The 12,111-nt window shown below is 44.2% G+C and overlaps 1 protein-coding gene across 1 annotated transcript in view; it reads right to left on the reverse strand.

Moving 5' to 3' along the window:
* Positions 1–12,111, reverse strand: part of LOC116066081 (protein eva-1 homolog A) — an 82,163-nt gene that overhangs the window by 47,115 nt on the left and 22,937 nt on the right. The window contains exons 3-4 of the mRNA XM_031321866.2: positions 10,899–11,022; positions 7,936–8,088 (exon numbers count right to left, since the gene is read on the reverse strand). Coding sequence (XP_031177726.1) covers positions 7,936–8,088; positions 10,899–11,022 — 277 coding nt within the window. The remainder of the gene's footprint in view (positions 1–7,935; positions 8,089–10,898; positions 11,023–12,111) is intronic.

Raw genomic sequence — 12,111 nt, forward strand, 5'->3', positions numbered from 1 at the left:
GGATTGTCGTCAATTTCCCTGGTGGAAGTTGCTGAGGTAGTTAAACAACTCCACAGTGGCAAAGCCCCAGGGATTGATGAGTTCCGTCCAGAAATACTTAAAGCTCTGGGTGTGGAGGGGTTGTCTTGGTTGACACGCCTCTTCAACATTGCGTGGAAGTCGGGGACGGTGCCTAAGGAGTGGCAGACCGGGGTGGTGGTTCCCCTTTTCAAAAAGGGGGACCAGAGGGTCGAACCTCAGGTTGAAGAGGAACAATGCGGATTCCGTCCTGGTCGTGGAACAACGGACCAGATCTTTACTCTTGCAAGGATCCTGGAGGGAGCCTGGGAGTATGCCCAACCGGTCTACATGTGCTTTGTGGATCTGGAGAAGGCGTATGACCGGGTCCCCCGGGAGATACTGTGGGAGGTGCTGCGGGAGTATGGGGTGAGGGGGTCCCTTCTCAGGGCCATCCAATCTCTGTACGACCAAAGCGAGAGCTGTGTCCGGGTTCTCGGCAGTAAGTCGGACTCGTTTCAGGTGAGGGTTGGCCTCCGCCAGGGCTGCGCTTTGTCACCAATCCTGTTTGTAATATTTATGGACAGGATATCGAGGCGTAGTCGGGGTGGAGAGGGGTTGCAGTTTGGTGAGCTGGGGATCTCATCGCTGCTTTTTGTGGATGATGTGGTCCTGATGGCATCATCGGCCTATGACCTCCAACACTCACTGGATCGGTTCGCAGCCAAGTGTGAAGCGGCTGGGATGAGGATCAGCACCTCTAAATCGGAGGCCATGGTTCTCAGCAGGAAACCGATGGAGTGCCTTCTCCAGGTAGGGAATGAGTCCTTACCCCAAGTGAAGGAGTTCAAGTACCTTGGGGTCTTGTTCGCGAGTGAGGGGACAATGGAGCGGGAGATTGGTCGGAGAATCGGCACAGCGGGTGCGGTATTACATTCAATTTATCGCACCGTTGTGACGAAAAGAGAGCTGAGCCAGAAGGCAAAGCTCTCAATCTACCAGTCAGTTTTCGTTCCTGGTCATGAAGGCTAAGTCATGACCGAAAGAACAAGATCCAGGGTACAAGCGGCCGAAATGGGTTTCCTCAGGAGGGTGGCTGGCGTCTCCCTTAGAGATAGGGTGAGAAGCTCAGTCATCCGTGAGGAGCTCGGAGTAGAGCCGCTGCTCCTTCGCGTCGAAAGGAGCCAGTTGAGGTGGTTCGGGTATCTGGTAAGGATGCCCCCTGGGCGCCTCCCTAGGGAGGTGTTCCAGGCACGTCCAGCTGGGAGGAGGCCTCGGGGAAGACCCAGGACTAGGTGGAGGGATTATATCTCCAACCTGGCCTGGGAACGCCTCGGGATCCCCCAGTCGGAGCTGGTTAATGTGGCTCGGGAAAGGGAAGTTTGGGGTCCCCTGCTGGAGCTGCTACCCCCGCGACCGGATAAGCGGACGAAGATGGATGGATGGAGTATTTCAAATCAACAGAAATGAACATTCAGACAGAGACAACCAGAGGCTCCATTGATTCCATGCTAGATTTGCCAAAATTAAAAGTTAGAGACTTACTAACAAAAGTTTTATTTATCCTTCTCAATGACTTCCACTCCAAATGTTATTCGGCTGTGTGTAGATCTGTGTGTGTGTATCTGTATCTGTATCTATAACAGTGCCTGTGTGCAGATGCTGCAGCACAATGACCTCCTGATCTGCCTGATGTGCTTTAATTTGCTCTCCCTCTCTCTTTTCCTTCCCCAGAGGGCTCGTTTGAGCTTGTGTGCCACGCTGAGAACTTTCCTCTATGATGAGGGAGTCCACTGACTGACAGGCCCCCATTAGCTGCAGCTTTGATTCCCTGACTGGGTGATTAGTTGAGCAGGGGGCCCGCTGAGAGGGAGGGGGGCAAGACAAGAGGATGGAGACACACACATACACATTTATTCTTTGTCCACTGCCTCTCTGTGCTCATATGTGCACTCACACACACACTATGCAGTTTAAAAGAGCATTCCTCAGGGTCTGACCTCCTCTGGCTCTCATTAGCGGCTTTAATACAGACAGACAAGCACACAGACAGACAAGCACACATGCGCACACACACACACGCACGCACACGCACACACACGCACACGCACACGCACACGCACGATACCTCTAACCTTTACCCTAAACCACCTCCGAGCCTGTGCACCCACCCTCTAGCCTCCACACGCCCAACAAGGACAGGCCTATGGTTCAGAAGAGAAGGTCCAGAGTCAAGAGAAGCAGTGACTGAGGGAAACACACACACACACACCCTTATTCGCACTCATCACTGATCACAGCGGGAAACAGTTACAGAGAACAACAACAACAACGAGAAAATGCAAAGGTGTAACGTTTCTTTAAATGACCCATGGATGATCACCCACAGCTTCTGACACCTGCTGAAGCAGAACACTTCTAGATTGAGAAACCTTCGGCTAACATCTTCTGTCTTGCATGATTTTGAGATGTGTGTTATATGCTGCCCCGCACCAGCAGCACCGCTTTGTTGCTCAGCTCCGTTTGTCACGTCAGTCATCCGTCGTACATCTTACTTTCCGCTTACTTAAAACCAGCATCAGCCTTGGATTGTGTTGAGTTTTCCCACTTCCACAGAATTTTACCATGATGGCATAATTTAACAAAGCAACAGCGTGACAATAATATCATCAAATAGTAGCTCCTGTGTGTTGTGGTGGCTGTTGAGTTTCATTTATATGAAGACTAATGTGGAGTGTATTGTGGGTGCAGTATATGCTGAAAACACACCAAACAATACAATACAAAACACACCTCTGAGCATGTACAAATCCAGATACACAAACCCACCCACACATGCATAAACACAGACACATACAACCTTTCCCAGAAAATTCTCGCAGCGACATTCCATAACAATCCACCAGGTTTTCCACCCACGCACACCTTTCCTGGAATTTTCAAGACAATGGGTGGACAAAAACATACTCATCTCTTCTTCTACTCTGACTCACCTGAGATACGTATCATTTGATAGGGAGGCTTAAGTTAATGTTGTGGGATTAAGCCTTTGTATGATAGAAAAGTGTCCTGCACACGCAAAGTGCTTTCTGTGAATGCCAGTAATGAATTTGAGACCGCTCTCCCACACACACATTTACTGTTTAAGTTCTATTCACTTCGGCAGGATTTAATTTGACTGTAACACAGTGAAATGAAGTATCACAGTATATTTCCAGTCTTAAAGTGTGCAGGGGAACACACTCAAACACCCTTGTACGCTTGCACACACACGCACACACCTGCAGTGAGTTCTCTTCAGCTGTGTTTGTAAGTTGATAGCTGGTTATTTCTTGAGTCAAAGGCACTTACGTACGAAAACAGTCAACCATGCACATGTGTTTTATCACTGACAGCATGTTACCTCATATATTCAAACACCACAACCAGTGAATTCGACCCTTTGCCCTAAACCTTGCATGAACCTGTTATCCTGGAAAACATGCAGACTGAAGTTTTCAGCCGAAATATAAATGTCAGGGGTGTTATTTTATAGAAGTTTAAAATTTTATAGAAGGAAAAAGAGTCACCACCAAGGATTCAATGACTGAAATCAGTCAACTACTGCTATAGCTGGACTATAGGACAGGTTTAAATAACATACAGAACTGTGTTTTTTCTAATCTAGTCCAAAACAACACAGACATCCTGCTACGTATCTGCTCTGTAGGCATCAAAACCAGAGAGAAATGTACATAGAGTTACAGTGAAGCAGCTTGAACTCTAACAACTGGAACAGGCGTCCAAAAGCCAAGATAAATTTGACCTGCAGCTGTGCATGCTCAGCTTTTAAAAGCTACAGTGATCATATGAGACACCAACCAGCCCGTGCTTACAGTTTTAAACTGTAGTAGGCCTTGTCTGAACTGAAGCACATACTCAAAAGTGAAAGCGCAGTGGCCTTCAAAAAGAAAAAAGCAGTCTGAGACCCTACATGCCAAGCATGGGGGGCTATTTAGATGTCAAGAGGTGTGTGTGATGGTAATAGGGCAGATGAGAGAAGAGGGCTGAAGCAGGCCCCTTTTGCTTTGAGGATTCTCCATCGCCGCCAAGACCTGTCCTACTCCACCACTCCCACCCCAAAACCAAGGAACACACGAGATCAAAGAGGTCTTACTTTTGTGCGCACATGCCTCAGTATGCACTTGTTTTTGTCTGTTATACTTTTCAAGCAACAAATAACAGCTCTCTACAGCTCTCTATGGTGGTAAACAGACAGCAGAAAGATGCTTGCTTTTCAGATAATGTCGCCAGCAAGCCACAAAGAAAAATCTACTTGTATTTGTATAATCTATGTATTTGTCAGGTCACTGGTGTTGAATGGCAACCCTAGTCTAAAGATGAAACAGAAATAGAAGATGTAAGGAAAATGTTTGCAGGGGAAATTAAATAGTAACTACAAGTGATTCCCTGCTGCTGTACACTGTCATGTCTTTCTAACTGGATCTAGACTTAGTTCACCTGGGCAGGTGCAGCCAGCTGTGTGAGTTCAGCCGTTGATCTCACACCTAAGGCAGCGGTGAGGTTGCCAGGATAGTGCGGTTTAGGAGATTACTATAACCTACCTTGTTGGCACATTCAAACACACATTTAAAAGAGACATAAAATCAAAATAGGTGCAAAACAAACTTGCACATAATGTGACTGCTAATCCCAAGATTATTCAGACATACAGAGCCACAAACACAGACACATGTGAGGCAAAAAGAGGGGAGAAAAGCATTTTAAATTGTGTGTGTCTGAGCTGTCACTCAAGACACCCTCACTTCCTGCTCCTGGTGACATGGGAGCCACATCAAAGACAGAGCTGACAGGGGGAATCCCACCAGGGCACCGCTAGACTGTCTGGAACAGCCTGAGGAGGGGTTTGTGGGTGGTTGTGAGTGTGTATACGCATGTGTGTACATGTAATACAATGTGATAGAAAAATGCACAGGAACAACACACACAAGGTTAACATGAGATTTGACAGTAAACACAACTCCTCCTCTGCTCTAATCGGGCTTTTGTACAACTGTAACTGTAGAGTCCATTTTCCATCAATGCTGGGAAAACTCAGCTACTGTATTTAATCCTGAGTCTGAAACCAGATATGAGGTCCAGCCCTGTCTCACCCACCTGTCGCACATTCCTGGTCCACCTGCATGTGGCCGAGGACTGGCTCATATAGTATAAAATAACACACACACAGACACAATGCCATTCTATTTATCTGTCTCTGATTACCCAGTGACTGACGCCTGTGTCAGCCTTTCGACCCCATCCTGTCACCTCTGTCATACACACACAAACACACTCTTCAGAGCATGTTTGTATTCCATTGTTTGAATTGTGAATCAAGACATATTATATTTAGCCTTCCTTCACAACTTTATACAGTGTGATTCTAGCCTACGCAGGCACGCACACACGCACACACACACACACACACACACACACACCCACACCCCCACACACACACACACCAGTTAACCTACACCTGCTCTGGCTACTTATTTACAAGCGCAAACATCAGTGTACATGTCCTTCTATACATTAACAAAACACAGGCAGCGCAGGCTAAAGCGAAATAAATGAGCTGCCGAGCAAAGAGGCCAGGGCCGCCTCGGTAGCTATGGTTATACTAATACTTGTCATGGATCCAAGCTTAGAGTCATTAACATTCCCCTAAACAAGGGCGAGGGTACATCTGGATATCCCATGCACTCACACATGCACATACACACACCTATATACTATGAGGGAACTCAATACAGTCCCTTTTCTACTGGCCAAACTCTGTACTTTGGATGACAGAGACACCTGATCTACATTCCACCCCAATTCCCCTGGCAATGTGTGTGTGTGTGTGTGTGTGTGTGTGTGTGTGTGTGTGTGTGTGTGTGTGTGTGTGTGTGTGTGTGTGTGTGTGTGTGTGTGTTTACCTGAGCTTGAATGGTGGTTTTATATATCTAAGCATGCTTTCATAATAACAAGATAGAGAAATGCTAAATGGTGATATGTTTCTTAAAGTTGAATTATCTATGAGTAATCGCAGTGGAACAGTGTAAAAAGTTGGTATCAAGGATGGGTGTGGCAGGCCAGTGTTTGCTCTAGAGCCTCTGGGGCAAATAAGCTATAAAGGAAATGATACAATCTACCAAACCTCAACAGCATCTCAAGGCAATATCACCCAAGTCAAAGAAAATGAATAGGGAGATTTAACAGGAGTTATAAGTCTGGGAGCATTGGTAGTTCTCTTTGTGGTTCAGAGGTGCTCGAGTCCTGACGCGTAAAACTGATCAATAAAAATGTTTCATTTTCCCCATCTGCTGGATGCATAATGACACCTGGTATGCTTTTTGCTCAGACAAATCTTGGCAAAAAGAAACAAATCAAAGCCCAGAGTGACCTGAAGTTCCACTCTCCCAAATCATTAATATGTATAAGAACATTAGCAGGACAAGGAGACTCATTTTAACATCATGCAAACGCAAGCAGACTCGATTTGCATTCCCAGCTTGTGTCTTCATGTAAGAAATCTCATTCCTCTCCTGACCTCACACTGACCCCAAACTGATACAATGAATAGAACAAATGATATAAATGTCAAACAGTATTGATGTTAATATGATTATCACCCCTTGCCCACGCTCTTAAGGCAAGGTCACTACAAAACAGCACCATGTGACCTGAAAGGAATACAGTATCTTGCAGCACCAGGAACCAGGATCGGGCTACACTAGCTATTCATTAATCCATTACTTAGTTTGTGTGTTTAAGTCCTTACTAAATCCTTAGTAAATGCTAGCTAATAGTTAAGCTAAGTGAGCTTGGTCTACTACTTAGTATCTAGTAAGTTTGCATAGTAACTACTAGCTACCTAGTCTATATCCTTGACGTTCCACTTCCGGGATAGCTCCGGTGCAGCAGGAAATTCCGCCAGATGCATGTATTTTCCGTTTCCTTCCGCTTTCTTTGTGTTGGAATTTTAAATTCGGTGGATTAATGAGGACTATTGTTGACTGCTCCTCAGCTATCTGCATGGTAAACTGAGACAGCTAGCTAGACTATCTGTCCAATCTGAATTTTCTTTCGCACAACTATTTTGCAGCGGCTCTGTGCGGAGTTTAGCGCCGCCCATGGCGAGTCTGATTGGTTTAAAGAAATGCCACTAAACCAGAGCATGTTTTCCTCCCATCCCGAATGCTATGCGGAGTAGCAAGACCCTCCTTCAGCGTGCTTTGGAGGAGGGTCTGGCAAAGCGAGACTACTAGCTCCCTACTAGCTAACTAATAGCAAACTAAGGATTTACTAAATCAATTTGCACCAATCAAACTTAAGATATTATTTTGCTAGTAAAGACTTTAGTAATGTGTAAAACTTTTGCTTGAAAACATTTGTGCACCATACAATCAATGGCAACCAACTATGCAAACAGGCTGTCACTGTAGCATCAAAAGCCATATCATAATAATAATGATAATAATTTCATCAAAATGAAAGTTTTAGAAGCCCGAGTGATATGTTAAACTTGACTTTGTTTTATTTATATGTAACATACATGGAAAAATATGTTTCAGAGCCTGACAGCTATTTATTCATTTAGCCTGACGCTATTGGCATATTGCCATCATTAGAGGTATGTGTGTATTATTTTTGTCAAATGTAATAATTTAAAATCTTCCCAGTTTTCATCGTTATGATCATATCATAACGATCAAATGTCAGGTCAGATAAGTCGACCATATTGTACATTACCTCTTTTAATCTTTATAGCATCTTAATCTAGCAAGCTAACTAATTATAGTTAATTCTGCCACTTAGCTCCTTCAGTTAGCTAAATGCGTCCAGCGCCTGCGTCCTTTGGCACTAAACTATCTTACTACCCACAGTGTTAAGAGTTAGAAGGGGCCTCACCTACTGACGGGGCCCGTCTGTGGTGCAGGGGACACTCCAGGGTGCCCTGTTGAGTTCGACCAAACATGGCGGAGTAAACAGCAATCTGCATACCCCGTTTGCAGCTCAGCCTCATCCTCTCTTCCTCACAGACCACCTTACTCTTGTACTCGTCTGGAGAGGGAGAGAGAGGATACAGATGTGTTACAAATAATAAAAAAGCAAAACCAAAAGACAAGTTTCTTCCCAAAGATATTGTTTTAAATTTAAACGAAAAAAACAAAGTAACTTATTGTTTGAATTAATGAAATAGGTTGTGATTTGAGGGCTCATAAATCTGGAATAACTAGAATATAACAAAAATGGAAAATGATGAAAAATGGAATAAATAAAGCTGAATTTATGAATATTCCATTTACATGTATGAATAAAATATTAGCTTTCTATGCAATTTGATCCCTAAAACACTATAATAAACAAAATAAAAACACTAAAAATATCACAATCATTCAGTTAACTTCATGTCTTGCCTTGTCGACACTAAGTTATCTGTTGGTTATCATAATGACATTTCTTTTCTTCTATTATTCTATTCCATCCATCTTTTCTATTTTTATTTAATCAAACCTCTGTAGAGTAGCTTTTAGTAAGCACAGAACACATAGGACAGACAAAAGGCTTTATTCTGTGTAAACAGGCAGAAACAGAGGTAGAGTTGCTCTCAGTGGACATGTAGAGCCATGCTGAGGCATTCCTCACACACATCCAGCCACAGTGACCTGTGACAGCCAGAGCAGCTCCACTGGCCAGCAAATAAAAACACAACAGCAGCCGCTTGTATGTCCATGTGGGGAGTGGAACAGGAATGCAGAAAGAAGAGAGAGGAAGAACGCAGAGAAAAGGGACAGGACGTGGTTTGTTATATCTCTTGGTGACGGATTCACTCTTGTTCACTCTCACTCCCTCCCTTTCTCCTTCACTTCCTCTATCCTCTATCCACCTCTGCTTTCAGAAGCAGTGACACCTTCCCGTTACACCTCACTAACACAACATGCGGCCTTTCTATTTTCCCCTGAGAAGTCACTGGTTAAGTGACAGTGAACAAAGAGCTGTTGATTGGCCCCGGGGTCCGATGGAGAAAAAAGGGGATCAGCGAATTAATGCCCACTTCTGGTCACTCTAGTGTGAACTGCTGCACAGCTCAGTGCAGCTCGGCTCAGCACAGCACTGAGCCATGAATGGAGACTAGAATCTAGGTGGGATTACTGAACTGTTGTGGCTCCCCTCTGGAGTGATACTCTTAGCTTCCTGACTCACAGAGAGAGGGAAGGAGAGGGAAAAAAAGAGCTGCTGCTGCTTTTAAATTAAGCAGGGAAGATGGCAGACTCACATAGATACTGTGAAACTTAAATGTATACTTTGCCAATTTTAAACCAGCTCTGTGTCATCTTTGTGTGGGCAGTGTATTTAGATAAATGGTGTTTGATTTCCCTTTGTGGCGCCAGTGCATGGAGGAGCGAAGCAGCGGAGGTCTGCCGAGATCTGACATTTCTAAAGAATGCTTCCAGCACCTTGTTGAAGCAATGACACAAAGAATTAAGGCAGTTCTGAAGGCGAAAGGGATCCCCCACACCATTACAACACCACCAGCCTGCCCAGTGGTAACAAGGCATGACGGATCCATGTTCTCATTCTGTTTACACCAAATTCTGACTCTACCATCTGAATGTCTCAACAGAAATCAAGACTCATCAGACCGGGCAACATTTTTCCAGTCTTCAACTGTCCAATTTTGGTGAGCTCGTGCAAATTGTAGCCTAATTTTCCTATTTTTAGTGGAGATGAGTGGTACCCGGTGGGTTCTTCTGCTGTTGTAGCCCATCCGCCTCAAGGTTGTGCGTGTTGTGGCTTCACAAATGCTTTGCTGCTTACCTCGGTTGTAACGAGCGGTTATTTGAGTCAAAGTTGATCTTCTATCAGCTTGAATCACTCGGCCCATTCTCCTCTGACTTCTAGCATCAACAAGGCATTTTCACCCACAGGACTGCCGCATACTGGATGTTTTTCCTTTTTCAGACCATTCTTTGTAAACCCTAGAAATGGTCGTGCGTGAAAATCCCAGTAACTGAACAGATTATGAAATACTCAAACCAGCCCGTCTGGCACCAACAACCATGCCACACTCAAAGTTGCTTAGATCACCTTTCTTTCCCATTCTGACATTCAGTTTGGAGTTCAGGAGATTGTCTAGACCTGGACCACACCCCTAAATGCATTGAAGCAGCTGCCATGTGATTGGTTGATTAGATAATTGCATTAACGAGAAATTTAACAGGTGTTCCTAATAATCCTTTAGGTGAGTGTACACTGTACATTAGATGGAAATGAACAATATCAGAGGAAATAGACCGTTCATGTGATGGTCATTGGCTAAAAGAAGGATGTACGGGGCGCCCTGGTAGCTCACCTGGTAGAGCACGCGCCTCATGTACCAAGGCTCAGTCCTTACTGCAGAGGCCTAGGGTTCGATTCTGAACTGCGGTCCTTTGCTGCATGTCTCCCTCCCCCCTCTCTCTCTCTATCTCCCTCTCTCTCTCTCCCATTTCCTGTCTACAACTGTCCTATCAATTAAAGACCAAAATGCCCAAATACATAAAAATAAAAAATAAAAAAAGATAAGATGTACACTACAAAGCAACAATTATTTTAGCTCTATTATTAATATATATGAGACCTAGGGTTGATCATTTCAACAATGCTCTCTAAAACTTCAACTGTACACAATTAAACCAGAATGTCGACATGGATTTTCTTTGACTGTTAATGTTGTCATTCCGTTTGTGTCAAGTGCAAATGATGTGACCCCACCCCTGGTGTATTTTTGACTAGATGTGGTGTGTGAGAAAAGAGCACAGACAGTCCGAGCACATAAAAGGGACAGAAATGTGTGTCACTGTCAAGATACGAGGCGATGAGGGACTTACTAGGTCTGCATTTGTACCAGACAATGAGGTATTTACTGCTGCCAGGACACTGGTCCGTCCCAAACACACGGCTGTTGACAAGGACTTGACAGCTCCTTCTGTCTTGGCACTCGTCCAGCATTTTCTAAAGAAGGAAAGAGTGACAGAGAGCGGGGGAAGACCAAAGACAGGTTTAGAGGGAGAACAATAAGCCAACGATGGTGAGATCAGCAGCAGGCAAACATAAAACCACTTCAAACACGCTGCTTATGGCCATTGGAATATGGAGGAGAGGAGCAGGTAAAGAGAAAGTTCCACTCCACTCATTTCCTGGTTTCCTTTTGCTTCTCTAGTTTCATCATCTTTAGCCGGCTGTAACCCAGGTGAGCACATTCCAACACAATACCTTGTCCCGTACTGAAATCCCACTCGCTGGGGGAATGACTCCATGGATTCTGTTCCGAGCCTTCCCCGAATTGAATATAAAAAGAGAAGAATTTGCTACACTAGATCCTGGAATGCAGAGGGAGAACTAAGGGATATCTGTGTATCTCCCCCTAATACACAGCATATACATATGCAGGTCCTTTTCATAGGAGTTTATGACAATAAAAAAAATATAGAATAATGGTAAGGCAGCTTTATTTGTATAGCACATTTCAGCAACAGGGCAATTCAAAGTGCTTTACATAAAACATTAAAGAGCAGTTAAAAACAATTAAAAAATTAAAAACAGATAAAATACAAGAATAAAAGTTACAGTGCAGTATAAGAAATTAACAATTATTTAAGAAAGGCAGCATCAAAAAGAAAGATCTTCAGCTTTGATTTAAAAGAACTGAGAGTTGCGTCGGACATGCCGTTTTCTGGGAGTTTGTTCCAGATATGTGGAGCATAACATTTAGTTCTGACTCTGGGGACAGAAAGCAGACCTGTCCCTGACGACCTGAGAGGTCTGGGTGGTTTATAGTGTAGCAGCAGATCAGAAATGTATTTTGGCCCTAAACCGTTTAGTGATTTATAAACCAGCAAAAGTATTTTTGAAATCAATTCTTTGAGGGACAGGAAGCCAGTGTAAAGATTTCAGAACTGGTCTTAGTGAGGACTCGAGCAGCAGCGTTCTGAATCAGCTGCAGCTGACTGATTGATTTTTTTAGGGAGACCTGTAAAGACACCGTTACAGTAGTCAAGTCTACTATAGACAAAAGCGTGGACAAGTTTTTCCAGACATAAG

Source organism: Sander lucioperca, chromosome 19 (assembly GCF_008315115.2).
Source record: "Sander lucioperca isolate FBNREF2018 chromosome 19, SLUC_FBN_1.2, whole genome shotgun sequence".
In the NCBI taxonomy this organism is placed as follows: Eukaryota; Metazoa; Chordata; class Actinopteri; order Perciformes; family Percidae; genus Sander; species Sander lucioperca.